The sequence below is a fragment of the Camelina sativa genome, chromosome 1 (assembly GCF_030686135.1).
Source record: "Camelina sativa cultivar CO46 ecotype springtype chromosome 1, ASM3068613v1".
In the NCBI taxonomy this organism is placed as follows: Eukaryota; Viridiplantae; Streptophyta; class Magnoliopsida; order Brassicales; family Brassicaceae; genus Camelina; species Camelina sativa.
In genome coordinates this window covers 8,801,646-8,816,918 of record NC_141880.1, presented here as the reverse complement: position 1 = coordinate 8,816,918, position 15,273 = coordinate 8,801,646, and the positions used below count along the sequence as shown (strand labels likewise).

At 37.5% G+C, this 15,273-nt stretch overlaps 2 protein-coding genes, 1 long non-coding RNA gene and 1 pseudogene across 10 annotated transcripts; 2 read left to right on the top strand and 2 right to left on the bottom strand.

The window, feature by feature from the left end:
- Positions 1 to 1,499: 1,499 nt before the first annotated feature.
- LOC104785230 (uncharacterized) lies at positions 1,500 to 3,338 on the bottom strand. Of its 3 annotated transcripts, XR_015560094.1 has the most exons (3): positions 3,270 to 3,338; positions 1,915 to 2,036; positions 1,500 to 1,774 (listed from the first exon to the last, which is right to left on the bottom strand). It is a non-coding gene; the product is annotated as an uncharacterized LOC104785230 (long non-coding RNA). The 3 variants fall into 3 exon arrangements; XR_767332.2 differs by lacking the exon at positions 3,270 to 3,338 and having other exon boundaries at positions 1,915 to 2,733; XR_767335.2 differs by lacking the exon at positions 3,270 to 3,338 and having other exon boundaries at positions 1,921 to 2,057.
- A 1,396-nt stretch (positions 3,339 to 4,734) lies between these two features.
- Positions 4,735 to 6,205, bottom strand: LOC147949685 (putative F-box/kelch-repeat protein At5g03000; annotated as a pseudogene). Its single transcript, XR_015560089.1, has one exon. The product of XR_015560089.1 is annotated as a putative F-box/kelch-repeat protein At5g03000 (transcript).
- Positions 6,206 to 7,187: 982 nt separating this feature from the next.
- Positions 7,188 to 9,888, top strand: LOC104785224 (uncharacterized). Its single transcript, XM_010510404.3, has 4 exons — positions 7,188 to 8,485; positions 8,709 to 9,122; positions 9,213 to 9,415; positions 9,510 to 9,888. Exons 1-4 carry the CDS (start codon positions 8,050 to 8,052, stop codon positions 9,753 to 9,755), a joined length of 1,299 nt encoding a protein of 432 aa, XP_010508706.1. The 5' UTR covers positions 7,188 to 8,049; the 3' UTR covers positions 9,756 to 9,888.
- Positions 9,889 to 10,373: 485 nt separating this feature from the next.
- On the top strand, positions 10,374 to 15,233 carry LOC109124455 (pumilio homolog 5). 5 transcript variants are annotated; one of them, XM_087455197.1, is made up of 11 exons: positions 10,374 to 10,893; positions 11,414 to 12,076; positions 12,198 to 12,641; positions 12,819 to 13,456; positions 13,565 to 13,706; positions 13,794 to 13,901; positions 14,002 to 14,214; positions 14,313 to 14,423; positions 14,521 to 14,715; positions 14,792 to 14,963; positions 15,049 to 15,233. In XM_087455197.1, the coding sequence occupies exons 2-11, from the start codon at positions 11,471 to 11,473 to the stop codon at positions 15,081 to 15,083; spliced, it is 2,664 nt and encodes an 887-aa protein (XP_087311323.1). In that variant the 5' UTR covers positions 10,374 to 10,893; positions 11,414 to 11,470; the 3' UTR covers positions 15,084 to 15,233. The 5 variants fall into 5 exon arrangements, with proteins under 5 accessions (XP_087311323.1, XP_087311290.1, XP_010508695.1 ...); XM_010510393.2 differs by having other exon boundaries at positions 10,641 to 10,893; positions 12,750 to 13,453; XM_087455185.1 differs by having other exon boundaries at positions 10,641 to 10,893; positions 12,750 to 13,456.
- Positions 15,234 to 15,273: the final 40 nt, after the last annotated feature.

Below are 15,273 nucleotides of genomic sequence, written 5' to 3'. Positions count from 1 at the left end.
TATAATATAGGAGAAGATTTTTTTCAACTTTTGCTAAGGAGATGACACTTGGCTTACTATATTTCTGATACCTGTATTTTTTTAGTTTGGACCTAATTAACTAAATTCATTTGTAGTTTGGACCTGATTAGTTAACTACAGTAAAACCTCTATAAATTAATAATATTAGGACTAAGACATTTTATTAATTTATAGTGATATTAATTTACCTATAAATTAATAATTATTATTTTATAGTGTAAATTAATAATTATTAATTTATAGATATATTTTTAATTATTTATTTTTTAAAAAATTATGAATTGGAACAACTATAGCAAAATAAGATTAAACTTTCGGATGTTATAAATTTTATGGTTTAGGAATTGAACTTGTAATATTTAGAAAGCACTATTTACAATAAATTACAAATATTATAGACAAATTGACTTATACACATGAGACACATAAATTCAAATATATGAATAATAATATCAATTCTCCTATTTTAATAATCTGTCAAATTATCAAATTGTAAATGATGCATATCTAAAAATTAAAACTTTAAATTTAATTATTTGTATGACATGTAATAAAATATTTTAGAGATATCATTATAGGTTGAAAATACAACATTACAATTGTTCTATAGAATTGAGATTTAGGAGAAACATACACTATTATATCAGTATATATATATATATATATATATATATATATATATATAAATTTACATAATTATTAATTTATGATATTATTGGGACCATATTTTATAAGGAGATTTCGAAAAAATTATTATCTTATTATCTTATCGAATATTGTTAATTTTTACACTGGCCCAACTTGGGACCAACAAAATTTATTAATTTATAGTGTTTATTAATTTATAGAGTATTAATTTATAGAGGTTTTACTGTACAGGCCTATGAACGTGCATCAAGTTTATGAGCTGTGTATGGACGTACCCATGGGTAACACAAATAACCAAAGACACGGAGCTTGTGATAATTTTCGAATGCTGGCCAAACAACGTCACATACGGAGACGCATTGGACAAAACTGGTGTCACCATGCGATTGATAAGATAGACCGCAGCCGCGAATGCATAAGTCCAGTAGCTTAAGGGCATAGACGCAATGGTTAGCAGGATGAGACCAGTCTCAACGACATGGCGGTGTTTCCGTTCAGAGATACCGTTGTGCTCCGGAGTGTGAGGCGGCGTGGTGAGGTGAGTAATACCACGTGTAGTGAGAAACGATCGGAGCGTAATGAACTCTCCACCGTTGTCAGAATATAGGGTGCCAATTTTGCATTTAAATTTGTTTTCCACCAATTCCGTGAACGCAACAAACACCTCACGGACCTTAAACTTGAGTTTGAGAGGATATAACCAGGTGTATCGAGTATAGTGGTCAACGATAAATAAGTAATACTTATAGTTATCAACAGAAACAATAGGAGAGGTCCAAACATTTGTGTATAAATACTCAAGAGGATGATGGGAGGTGATTGTGTTTGAATAAAATGGAAGTTTGTGATTTTTATTAATGGAACAGCCAGAACAAGACAAATGTTTGTGTAAAGATTGGGAAACAGGTAATGAAAATTTCTGAATAAGTGTTTGTAAAATAGAAAAAGAAGGATGGCCAAGTCTCAAGTGCCAAGAGGAGATGTCCGTTTTTGGAGAAGGTGAAGCAAATAGAGACGTCGCAAATGGCAATTTGACCGGCCACTCATACATCTCATTCCTAGTCTTGCCTTGCAGCAACCGGACCCCCGTGCTGAGATCCCTCACCTGAAATGAGGCAGGACAGAAAGTAACGGTCACACCATTATTATTACACGACCGATAAACAGAGATCAGGTTTTTGCGAACATCAGGAACACATAACACATCTTTCAAAAAAAGAGAACGAGATGGAGTGGGGAGTAAACCAGAACCAGTGTTCGTGATCTTCAAACTTGTACCATTGGCGATGGTGACCTCTTCACCACCTGTACAGGGTTGGTGCAATGCGAGGTTGTTCAAATCGGACGTAAGATGGTGTGTCGCACCACTGTCCATAATCCAGTTACCCGCATTGTAAGGTTGTGTTGTTGCCATATGAGCACGAGGTTGCCAAAATGGATAAAACGAGACCGAAGAGTTGGTCGGACCAGAAGGATCATAGATGTAATGTAAAAGTAAACAGTGTAAACAAAAAATATACAAAAGTAACATATAAGATGAAGAATCAAATGATCAAGAAATCAATCATTTTCATATTAAATAATTAGTCATGGATGAGTAAGGAACGTAGATGGACGAATCAAGATTAAAATCAGAGTAAGCAAGCAAGTAAGTTTGTGGTAATAAACACTAGAAGGATAATTGATGCCTATGTGACAACCAGAGTAACTGATGTTTTTCTCCATTAACAAACGCTTAAAGTAAGATTGATTTTAAATTTTAAGTTCATAAATTCGATAAAACAAATTCGGAACAAAATTCTTTGTAAATGGTGGTTGTACTTCTTATATAGGTAATTGACTATATATTTTAAGAACATTATGTTTTTCACTAAAAAGAAACCCCCAATTAACATTAGAAAAAATGGATCATACATTGTCAATGTTTGTATTTATTCCCCAGAAATATCATTGCCAATAAAACAAAGTAATACTTGTAATAGAGTGATTATTTCATAATATTAATCGAAGGAATACATAAAAAAAACCCACGGGATAACCCTAGTATATATATATATATATATATAAGCGTATAGCGTATTAGACGAAAACATGTTACTCTTAGATTCTCAATTTCCAGAAACTTCTTTCACATAAACGTAAATGATACAAGGGCACAGAGATGTTCACAATCTGGAAACAACCAAACTGAAAAAGTCAGTTGCATAAAAAGCAAATGACTAAGGCAAAGAAACCAACTTTCCCATTAATAGTATTGACGTTCTAAGCAAAAAGCAATCAACTTTGATTAAAATTGATCAAAAGCCCTTTAATTATATAGGCTTAAACTCAACATCACATGTCCCTATGTCACAAAAACCCCCATAAAAGACAAAGATATCCAAAGGATCATAGTAATCTGATTGATTGGATTTGGAACTCAAACGAACCAAACATAATCTCTTGTAAAAGTCAAACTTGTCTCATATGTAAGTAAGAGTGGAAAACGATACGGCTAAATATGATAACTTGGTAAAAAAAGCTGAGTAAAGAATAAAAAAGACTATCAGTTTCACCAGCTGACGCAGAAATCAAGCAGAAAAAGAATCTAATGAACTTACAGGAAGAAGTACAACAGGAGTCACCTGAGAGAGAAGAAACTGGTGTGTGAGAGAAGAAGAGACAACAATGCCTCCAAATGATCCCACGACCACATATGCTCTCTAATTCGGTTTAATCCAATCCCACTCCAACCAAAACCGTAACCAAAGTAGATTTTGAAAACCAAACCAGTGTACAATCAAAGTCAAACAGGGACGTCTTTCTAATATTTTTTTATATATATACGTAGCATTAAATTGGGCTTCTCTTTAATTTATAATAATGGACATTCTTTGTAATATCTACAAACTAAATGTTTTACACAAGGACAGAGCCAGCTTGCGAAACTAAATATACTTCAAAATATACTTCAAACTAAATGTGTCTCGAACAAAAGAGGACAGGGTGCAGCTCTTCCAAACCCTTCACCATCTTCCAATTAAAGTCGCTATCTGGCTCACACCACACTATTCTTCTGTTCTGTACGTAGCACAAGAGAATAACAATTTTCCACTGACACACCAATCTCTTCTATATCATACCTTCTTTTATCTATATTTCAGAGACCCGTGGAGAATGAACATCCACTTGGCAAAAGGGTGAAGCTTTGATTATTCTCATCTAGTGCGAAAATCTTCTTTCCATCTATCACTACACTTTGGTAGACTGTTAATTTATTTTGGTGGCCCCAAGTTACAGGATCAAATACCTCTGCCCAAGTTGAATTATTATTAGTGTAATCGTCGTGTACCAGGCTTGCCGATGCAGAAGCAATAGACATCTTCATGGTAGGGACACGATGCTATGTGTGAGAGAAACAATCGAGGAAAGAGACATCCCGAGTGCGTTTAAGTATGTGTATATACAAATACTAGAAGATAACTTCTTTTTTTTTTTTTACTAGAAGCTAACTTATTGTTGGTACACGTAAATTTAATGCAACTTCCAATTGTTAACTTAGTATATATATATATATATATACATACATACATATAAGTCAAGCTGTAGTTTCCTAAGGTGACCAAAAAAATGAATATTGTATATCTATTTAACAAAGACATGCTATGTGCTACAAACTTACAGCGGTTAAGATTAGTTAAGACATCTGATGGTGGTTTTGTCTGTGGAGATGAGCTGAGAAACCAAGAAATTGAGCCTATGTGGCAGTCATACTAAGAGGAGAAATGACAACCATCGATATGAAGAGACAAGTTATTACCTTTTGTGTGATAAAGAAGAAAAACACCAAGAGAGAGAAAAGAGACAAAGACTTCACAATGAGAGAAGAGGCAGAGTTCGATTGAGGAGAATCGAAACAGAGGGAGATGAAGAACGTCACGTACAAAGAAATCAAGAAAGAAGAATAAACTCGATGCATGACGATTCAAAGAAGAGGGAAATCGGTGAAGCAAACTTATCAGTGAGATGTGACATCGTCGTGAAAGAGATTCGCAGAGGATAAACAACTTAACAGAGGCGACGAAATAAGAAGAGATAATTCAAAAATGATAAATAATATATAATTTTACACATACGAGATTTTTGTTTAGAAAATATACTTCAAAAGTAATAATTAATATAGATAGTTCTACACAAGGACAGAGCCAGAAAATAAGAGGTTAAACCCATATGAGTGTGAGAGAGGATCAAGTTTGAAGATAACACCAGACCACACAATCTTCCCCCAAACTTCAAGTTGACTATCGTGTCGTGTCTCCAGGCAAATCTCGGCAGACCAAAGCTCCAAACTCTCAGGATCTTCAAGCAGCGCGATCCAGAAGATGACAATGTTACCAGCGGAGTTAGTACAGAGTTTGATGATTTCATATCTAAACCGGAATTTGGTGGTTGTACCGATGATGTGTCTGGAACAAAAGAGGAGATTGTGCAGCTCTTCCAAACCCTTCACCTTCTTCCAATTAAAGTCGCTATCTGGCTCACACCACACTATGATTCTGTAAGTAGCACAAGAGAATAACAGTTTTCCAATGACACACCAATCTTTTCTATATCCTACCTTGTTATTATCTATATTTCCCAGACTCGTGGAGAATGAACATCCACTTGGCAAAAGGGTGAAGCTTTGATTATTCTCATCTAATGCGTAAATCCTCTTCCCATGTATCACTACACTTTTGGTAGACTGTTAATTTCTTTTGGTGGTCCCAAGTTACGGGACCCCAAGTTTGGGTATTTGGATCAAATACCTCTGCCCAAGTTGAATTATTATTACTGTAATCGTCGTACCCACCAAACACATATATCTTCCCGTGTACCAGGCTTGCCGATGCGGAAGCACGAGCCATCTTCATGGCAGGGACGCGACGCCATGTGTGAGAGAAACAATCAAGGAAAGAGACATCCCGAGTGCGTTTGCCGTTTATGATCCCACCAATTACATAGATCCCCGAATCCACCACCACGAAAGAGGATGAATGGGGAGCCTAATAGGGGTTTGAGGGGATCGGACTGAGCCGACGGTTAGGAGTGAGGATGAACCAGCGTGGGCTTGGGTCAGGAAGAATGCGTAAGCAGACGTAGAAAGACGCCTCGGTGCAACCAGTCAGCCATCTCGTGCGGCAGAGCTCAGGGGAAGCCACGAGAGAGCGGTATCTCTTGGAGACGAGAGATAAGGCAGCGTGGTCCAGTCTTGACACCAGAGCCAGGCAGCTCAAAGTCACCGCGTCTGGCAACAACTGTAATCCAGACTCCTTCGTCTTCCTCCTCCTCCTCTTATTGTTGTTAGGTAGAGGGTTGCAATCGGACATCATCGTCGATTCCAATTCACTACAACATGATCTTCCTTTCATTGATTGATTGATGGGTTACCTGATTGTTGATTATGTGTTCTCGTGAGGATTGATCCGGCGCGTCTGGCAACGAGCGTGATCCAGACTCCTTCGTCTTCTTCCTCCTCTTATTGTTTTGGTGGAGCGTTACAATCCAACAACCAGATCTTCACTTTGATTAGCGGATTGATCATGTGTTGTTTTTTGTGAAGATTGATCCGGACAAAACTATATTACAGACAAATCTTCTTTCTTTTGGTCTGGTCGTCAGACTGATATTATAAAACAGCCGCGCCAAAGGACCTTTCATAAACATCAGTTTTGATCCTAAAGAAAAACACAATAGATCTCGTAAAACCGTAAATATACTGTAATTTATTTTTCTTTTTATGGAAATGTACCAATTTTTTTTAATTATTATTATTATCTTTTTTTTTTCATTGTTATTATTATCTTTTTCTTTTTTAATTTCCATTAAGAACCAAAAGAGGATAAAGACACGCTCAGATCTGAGTAATCCAAAATTTGGGTTTGGTAACGATGATTCTCTGATATCTTACTATAATAAGATTCATCCAAATATGACCACTCTCTAATTCGGTTTAATCTAATCCTACTCAAACCAAATTCTGTACCCAAAGTAGATTTTGAAAACCCAAACCAATGTAACCAAAGTCAAACAGCGACGTCGTTTTATATATAGCACTGACTGAGTCTGAGTGGATACATAAATTAATAAAAGAAAAGCCCAGTTTAAGAGAAGCCCAATAAGATAAGAATCGTAGTAAATAGAAGAAATGAAAGAGGACAAAGAAGTAAATTAGGAAAAGAGCAAATGGAAGGAGAACAGATTGCGCGGCTTTTCTGACAATATTCTCTGTACGATGCATTTCCTCCCACTGCTGACTTTTTTTTTTTTTTTTCTCTTGTTTTTGCTTCTTCATAGATCTCTCTCTCTCCCTCACCTAGCTCCTCCTTCTCATATCAAGTCTCATATCTACTAGTACACCAAAGTCTTTGTTTCCTTTTTCCACCCTAATCAGTTCAGTAATATATAAAGTAAAGTAAAAAAAAACCCAAAAAGCAAAAGACAGTTTCGACGACCCTATAGCGGAAACAAATAAGTCAATTGACTCTAAACCCCTTTGTGAGGGTTTTGACTGGAATTAGAAAACGAAAATTTTGAGGAAAAAGGTGTTTTTTTTTTCTTTAAATTAAAAACAAAGGAAGAAATTTTTCTAGTTCTTTTTTGGAATTTGAAATCACAAGTTTAAATTATTGGATTTATTAATGAGATCTGTGTTTAGGGAGAGAGATATCAATTAGTACCTCTCACATTTATATTGTGCTCTCTCTCTCTCTGTCCTGCCTTTATATCGTGAGTAGAGTAGTAAAAGACATTATAGCTTTCTCCATCTATCTCTCTTCTTGCAAGTGGTGGTTACACTTACAAACATTTCTCTCATTCTTTCTTTAATCTCCCACCTGTCTTTGTCTTTCGTTTTCATTTCTCACCTTTCGATTTTTTTTTTTTTTGCTTTTTGGGTTTTTTTCTCTCTCTTTCTTTACTTCAATTTTGAATCTTGTTTTGGTTTCTTCTTCTCAGTGTAGTGTGGTTCAGTGGAGTGTTGATTTTTTTAATTAACAGCGAATGGGAATGGGAATGCTTGCTAGTGTTTTTAGTTCTTAGCTAGAGAGATAAATCGAATCTCAAGTTTCAGACTTTTGTTGCTTGTGCTACTACTCTGATCTTTGTGTGAATTTCAAGTGTGATTCTTTATGCATTGTTCATCTTCTTGCTTCTCTCTAGGGTTTGTTTGGTCATGATGATACTCTGAGATCTTACTAATAAAGATTCATGCATTTTCCTCATTTTGTGGGTTGGTTGATTCTCTGATTGAGTCCGTTTTGGCCTTAGAGAAACGCATTTTTTTCATGCACAAAGAAATCTCAAGTTAGATCTAAAGATTTTAGCAAGAGACGCTCACTCTCTCCTAGTGTGTTTGAAGAGATGGATTTCTTGAAAGTTCGAAAATTTCGAAAGTCTCGGAAACCAAACCTTGAAAAGGAGAAAGAAGAGAAGATTTTGGCTCAGCAAGAGCAGGCAAGGAGTGACAACACTGACGCTGCTGGTGTGACAGATTCGGCTAAAGCTGATGAGATCGAAGACGACGACGATGATTTCATTACCAATGAGGTTAAGAGAAGGATCAAGGAGTTAAGGAGGAACAGTTTTATGGTGTTGATACCTGAAGAGGAAGAAGAAGAAGAAGAGGAATCGTACCTAGACGAAGATGATGTGGGAGAAGACAAGTGTTCAAGTGAGTGGAGAGATGTGGTCGCTGAAGGACTTCAATGGTGGGGAGGTTTTGATGCTGTCTATGATAAGTATTGTGAGCGTATGCTCTTCTTTGATCGTGTTAGCTCTCAGCAGCTTAAGGAAACTGGTAAAAGCTTCTTGCCTTTGATCTGTTTTTTTTTACTGACTTTGTCAATGGTTGCATTCCTGTGAAATCTCTGTGGTTGAGCTAAGATTGGACTGATCTCTTAACACTTGAATCATCTTGTGGATATATAAGCAAGGATTGTGGAATAACTTTGTGAAGTTAATAGCTTTTTGCTCTCCATGGATTTGTTGGTTACTCTTTCTTTACTCTCCTTACTCCTCAGGCATTGGAATTGCTCCAAGTCCTTCAACTCCATCGCCAAGATCTGCATCTAAGAAGCTGTCTTCACCTTTTCGATGTCTTTCTCTCAAAAAGTTGGATGTGCCAGAGGAAGATACCGAGTATTTGCAGCAGACAGAGATTGACCCTTACCAAGATCTAGAGACGGCCTATGTTGCTCAACTCTGCCTCACATGGGAGGCACTTCACTGTCAATACACGCAGCTGAGCCACTTAATCTCATGCCAACCCGAGCCCCCGACTTGCTACAACCATACTGCTCAACAGTTTCAGCAATTCCTGGTCTTGTTGCAGAGGTATATAGAGAATGAACCATTTGAACAAGGATCAAGATCTGAGCTTTATGCGCGTGCCAGAAATGCAATGCCTAAGCTACTTCAAGCTCCTAAGATTCAAGGTGAGACTTCCTCAGCTCCCACATTGCGTCTTAAAACCTTATGTGAAGTAGTAGTAACACTTTAAGTTGGTTATGTTCAAAACATCTCAGGGTCAGATAAAAAGGAGATGGAGAAAGATACAGGCTTCATGGTCCTTGCTGATGATCTCATCCAAATCATCGAGAGCTCGATCCTTACTTTCAACGTTTTCTTGAAAATGGATAAGAAGAAACCAAATGGTGGTATTCACTTGTTTGGTAACAATATGAATTCGACAACCCCATTACAACTGGTTCAGTCATCCATCGATAAGGTACAGTTTCTCTATACATAAATGTGTATATGTAGAAGAAAACTATGCAATGCTTCTTTGGTGTCTGATAAGAGAAGAAAAAAAACTTTTGCAGAAGAGGGTGAAAGCGAAGGAGCTTACAAAGAAGACAAAAGGGTTGAAAAAGAAATCATGGCCTCAAACATGGGAAGGTGTTCAACTCTTGTTTGCAGCCATTGACATCAAACTCGCAGCACGGGTTTTAAGGATGTCGAAGATCAGTAAAGAGCATCTTCTATGGTGTGAAGAAAAGATGAAGAAGCTCAACTTTTCAGCTGGGAAGCTTCAAAGACACCCATCTCCAATTCTTTTCCCTTATTGATAATAAATGATGAACACACAATGATTTCAAATTCAACTGTTCCCTTTTTATCCAATCAGTACGATCCGGTTCAAGGGGTTTTCTCTTTTTTTTTTTAATTGCAGTAAAATATCAAAGAAAAAATTGTGTGTTAGTTACATTTGCGTCATTATATTTGCAAATAAGGGTCCAATCTAAGAAGAACACACTAGGTTTAGTAATAGATTCACTATTAAGGGACCATTTTCATTGTTGTAGTTTGGATTTAGCACATATGAAAGAATCCAATGTTGTCTTGGTGATGGGAAGCTAATTCCATGATGAGAGGATGATGGTGATGGAAAAGTCTTATTCTTTCACAAATCACTTTCATTGTTTTTGGACAAAGTCTTTGATTTGTCATTTAAAGGACTTTTTCTTTCTTTCTTTCCCACACTTCATATATATCAAAAATTCTAAGAACTAATATATGTAAATTAACTGATGAATAGTGTTTTGGGTGTTTTAAACAAACAATTGTATCTTCTAATATACAATCTAACATGATCTTCAAAATAATTTGTGCAGGTGTGCGTAAGCGCATCCAAAAAGAAGAAGAAACTAAAAACAAAAAAAAAAGATCTCAAGTGTAAAAGTGTGTTTTTTTTGGTGGTGGTAGTAAAACAGGCAACAGAGACAGAGAGCCACGTGAACGTATCTCTTTCAACTAGAAGTATCAACACGTGGCAAACCTAGTCACCAATTTGGAGCGCAAAACCCAAATAGACCAAATAGGGCTTCCTTCACAACCACCGCAGCCAAGTGTATTTTAGTCATTTGCACAGAGACGACGACCTCTTCGTGATTTCTGAATATTGTAATGTTTTGTTTGTTAAATATGGCGATATCGTAAAAAAATCAAACTTTGGGTATTAAATTAAAAACTAAAAACATCCCAATAATTGCCGAGAAACAAAAAAAAAGAAAAGACATTTGTAGATTAGTCTTCTTGACTTGGTGACTCGACGAAGCCCCTTGAGAAGCAAACTTTTCAAAGGGTTTAGTTTTTAATCTCTCTATCTCTCTTTTTCTCTGGGTCTCTTCTCTCTTATTTCGAGCTCTTTGAGGAAAAACGGATCCAGAAAAAACACTTTCATGGAAGCTTGAATATCACCATCAGGTACTTAACTCTTCCTCCTTTCACCTATTCTTCTCTGTATCTACCTTTTTTTTCTTCGACAAGTCATGCAAGGAACTAGTTTTATGAATATTAAAAAGAAAAAAAAAAGAGATAAAGTTAAAGTCTTTTGTTTAATTTTGATCCCTGATTCTAGCTTCTGGATATGATTTTTTGTTTGTAACGAGGTTGATAAGTGAGTTCAACGGTTTCGTGTGTGTTTTTTTTTTTATAAAAAGATGGAATCTTTTGATGATTCTGTTGTTGGTTTTACTGATTGAGTGGGTTGACTGATTTTTTTTTAGTTCAGGAAATGGGAAAATCTTGTCCGAAATATCGATCGTTGATGTGTAGATTTCATTCATATGTGACTGATTACTTGTTTGTGATGTTGTTGTAATTAATGAAATTGGGGACCATGTGTTAAAGTTCTTAGCTTTTGTTCTCTTTTGGACTATGGTTTTGTTTAATTTACTTTTGAAGTGTTGGCTTACTTCTTTGTTTTATGGTTTCTTTGTGTCAGGTGTTGTGAAACTATCTTGTATGATATATGTATGGTAACTTGATTATATAGACAAGTATGACGACTCAGAGCGCTATGAGAATGGTTGAGGGTGATCATGTGAAAAATTGGCAGGCTTCTAGGGATAGTAGGATCTTTGGTTCACTTGATATGGCGGTTGAAGATTTAGGATTCCTTATGAAAAGAAATAGGTTGGATAGTGGTGATAATAATACCGGGAAATTCCCTAATAGGAGCGGAAGTGCGCCGCCTAGCATGGAAGGTTCCTTTGCAGCTCTTAGGCATCTCTTGAAACAACAGGAAGCTAGTAGCTCTGAAGTTTTAAGTAGGGCTATTGAGAATTATGACTCAGAAGAAGAGATACGTAGCGACCCTGCATATGTAGCTTACTATTTGTCCAACGTCAACTTGAATCCAAGACTCCCTCCTCCGTTGATCTCACGGGAGAATCAGCACTTGTTGCGTCATTTGGGTGGGGTTGGTGATAATAGTCAGAGTCCAACAACCTCCTGGGATAATATGGGGTTAAGATCCTCCTTGCATTCTTCTAGAACTGCTCTTTCAACCCATAGAGAGGAGCCTGAGGATGAGGCATCATCGGCTGAACAACAAGCTTATGCTTCTCTGGCTGGTCATCGTAAGAGCTTAGCTGATATGATTCAGGTACATGGTTCTTTATTCTATCACTTACTAGTAAAATATTAGCATTTTGATCTTTTCTCTGTGCTTAAGTCCATTTTACATGAAGGAAGATTTCCCACTTACACTTTCTTCTGTGTTCAAGCGGCCTCATTCGGCAGGTAATCGTCCAATTGCACAAGACATCCACGCCATTTCCTCTGATACATCTTCAGAAACCACAAGAAGATTACTGGAGTCTGATATAAGTTCTGTTAATCTGCTGAGGGAGACAGATTCTCTCTCCATGGATGCTATCACTAGTGAAGATCCCTTTTCTGCTGATTTGGGCTCACAGAGTTCTTCTGCTAATGCACAGAAAGAGAGATTAAATGCATCTGTTTTTGGTGCTTCTCCTCCATCCTCCGCTGCTTCTAGAATGATGATGAGGATTCAAGACAATCAACAACCTCAGGGAAGGGGAATGCCTTTGCAATACATACAGTCCTCGTACCAGGTTCAACCTAGTTCGCCACAACAAATGACCTATCCAAGGATGGGCGGTACACAGGACATGATGCAGAGCTTACCGAAGATTGCAACTGGCGAGGTACATTCAACTTTCCAATCTCCTCATGGTTTAGCACCGCCTGCTATGTATTCATCTACAGCAGCATATATGACATCTCTGAACCCATTTTACCATCAAAACTTTCAGTCCTCGGGTATGTACCTCCCGCAATATATTTATAACGGTTACCCTCCTGGTTCTGGTGTTGTCCCTCAGTATATGAGTGGATACGCATCTCATGAAGCAACAGTTCCTATGCCATATGATATCTCATCGGCTTCTTCGGGCTACAACAACGCTCGGCTTCTACCTGGAGTATCATCGACTGGACAAAACGTTCCCTCTCTCGTGGACCCTTATCAATTGCAATATTTTCAACAGGCTCCAGTGGATGCGTATGCTCCTTCATTTCAGACCAGCAATGATTCTTTTGGGCAGAAAGACCTACAAGCTGCTGGTTATATGGCAAATCATGAACCTCTCAACAGTCCTTTGAGTCCGAGTTATGGGTTGCAAAGTCCGCGGCACATGGGAAACTATTTTGCAGTGCCGCCTGGTGTAAGAGTCATGCCGCAGTATCCAGGATCACCTCTTGCTAGTCCAGTGATGCCGTCCTCGCCAGTTGGTGGAATGATGAGCCACTTTGGAAGACGAAGTGAAACAAGGTATCATCAACAAGGGCCAAGTAGAAACACTGGGATCTACCCTGGTGGATGGCAAGGGAACAGAGGAGGAGGAGCCAACAGCATCGTTGATGATCACAAAAGACATTCTTTTCTTGATGAACTCAAGTCTCCAAATGCTCGAAAACTCGAGCTGTCTGATATTGCAGGGCGTGTTGTTGAATTCAGGCAGTGTTTCTGCTCCGATATCTATCATTTTCTTTAATTATGAATCAGTGTTTTGAAAGCATCAAGATATGTCTTCGTAATCTTATACTATTACTCATTTGTTTACTTCAGCGTCGATCAGCATGGCAGCCGTTTTATTCAACAGAAGCTGGAGCACTGCTCCGATGAGGAAAAGGCATCTGTTTATAGTGAGCTTCTGCCACAAGCTTCAAAATTGATGACTGATGTTTTTGGAAATTATGTTATCCAAAAAGTGAGTAACTTTTTCTTCTTCTTTTTTCCAAGTTGAGAAGATTTTTTTGTCCATAAGTTTGTTGTTAAGTAGTAATTTTTGGATCAGTTCATAGAACATGGAACTCCGGCACAGAGAGAAGAACTTGTGAAGCAACTTGCTGGTCAGATGGTTTCTCTAAGCTTGCAAATGTATGGATGTCGTGTGATACAAAAGGTAATTTTATTAATATTAGTGTCCTTATATCAATGTCAGTATATTAAAGTAAATGGTAGTAACTTTCTAAGTGCTTGTTTGCCCCTTGTGATATATATAGGCCCTTGAAGTGATAGATGTTGACCAAAAGACAGAACTAATTCGTGAGCTCGATGGGAATGTGATGAAGTGTGTTAGAGATCAAAACGGAAATCATGTTATCCAAAAGTGTATTGAGAGTATGCCTGCGGGTAGGATTGGATTCGTAATTGCTGCTTTCCGTGGTCAAGTCGCTACTCTTTCTACTCATCCTTATGGATGCCGAGTTATCCAGGTAAATGAAAAAGGGCGAGCCTTGTCTCCTCTTGTGGTTTGAACTTGAAATTGAAATATTCATATTCTTTTCTTTTTTTTCTGTCTGCTTTATTATAGAGAATCTTGGAGCATTGCTCAGATGATGAGGAGACTCATTGTATAATCGATGAAATACTGGAATCTACGTTTGCTCTTGCTCATGATCAGTATGGGAATTATGTCACTCAGGTTTGGTTGGTTAATTTCAGATCCTATGTCTCTCCTGGCATTTTCTTGAATTCGTTTGGTCCTTATCTTGTGCTTTGGCTTATGTTTTTGCTTGTAGCATGTCCTGGAGAGAGGTAAGCCCGATGAAAGGAGCCAAATCATTGAGAAGTTGACAGGGAATGTTGTTCAGATGAGTCAGCACAAATACGCATCTAACGTTGTGGAGAAGTGTCTGGAACACGCTGATAGTAACGAGAGAGAGTTACTCATTGAAGAGATAATGGGCAAATCCGAGGAAGACAATCACTTGCTGGTAAGAACACAATCCTAAAGAAAGCTCTCTGAAACCATACATTGAACTTATTTTACACTCTTTTTGTCTTCTGCAGGCGATGATGAAGGATCAGTTTGCAAATTACGTGGTCCAGAAAGTCTTAGAGATCAGTAAAGATCAGCAAAGGGAGATTTTGGTGCAGAGAATGAAAATTCATCTCCAGAGTTTGCGGAAATACACATACGGGAAACACATAGTAGCCCGTTTCGAACAACTGTTTGGTGAAGGTATCTTTCTCTAAAACTAAAACTTGAGCAGTCACTATGGAGTATGTGGTAGAGAGTTTTGAACTTTCTGATATGTTTGTTACAGAGAGTGAAGTCTCAGAAGAAGGAACAGAAGGTTAGGCAGGAGATTTTCTTTTGGGTTGCCGATTTGGACAATGTTCAACTTTAGACGGATATGCTTGTATCTATGAATGAAAGTGTGATGGTATAACAATTATGTATATGATGTGAACATGATTTGTGGTTAAAATTGATTTGCTCTCTTCTTCATTCTTTTCTTTTGACCGAGTAGAACACACAGAAAAGGCCT

Bases quoted from the DNA above. Each gene is read 5' to 3' on its own strand.
- LOC104785224 (XM_010510404.3), top strand. From the start codon at position 8,050: ATGGATTTCTTGAAAGTTCGAAAATTTCGAAAGTCTCGGAAACCAAAC. The intron at 9,123-9,212 runs GTGAGACTTCCT...AAAACATCTCAG, and splicing joins TCAAGCTCCTAAGATTCAAG to GGTCAGATAAAAAGGAGATG. The intron at 9,416-9,509 runs GTACAGTTTCTC...AAACTTTTGCAG, and splicing joins TTCAGTCATCCATCGATAAG to AAGAGGGTGAAAGCGAAGGA.
- LOC109124455 (XM_087455164.1), top strand. From the start codon at position 11,471: ATGACGACTCAGAGCGCTATGAGAATGGTTGAGGGTGATCATGTGAAA. The intron at 13,902-14,001 runs GTAATTTTATTA...TGATATATATAG, and splicing joins GATGTCGTGTGATACAAAAG to GCCCTTGAAGTGATAGATGT. The intron at 14,964-15,048 runs GTATCTTTCTCT...TGTTTGTTACAG, and splicing joins CGAACAACTGTTTGGTGAAG to AGAGTGAAGTCTCAGAAGAA.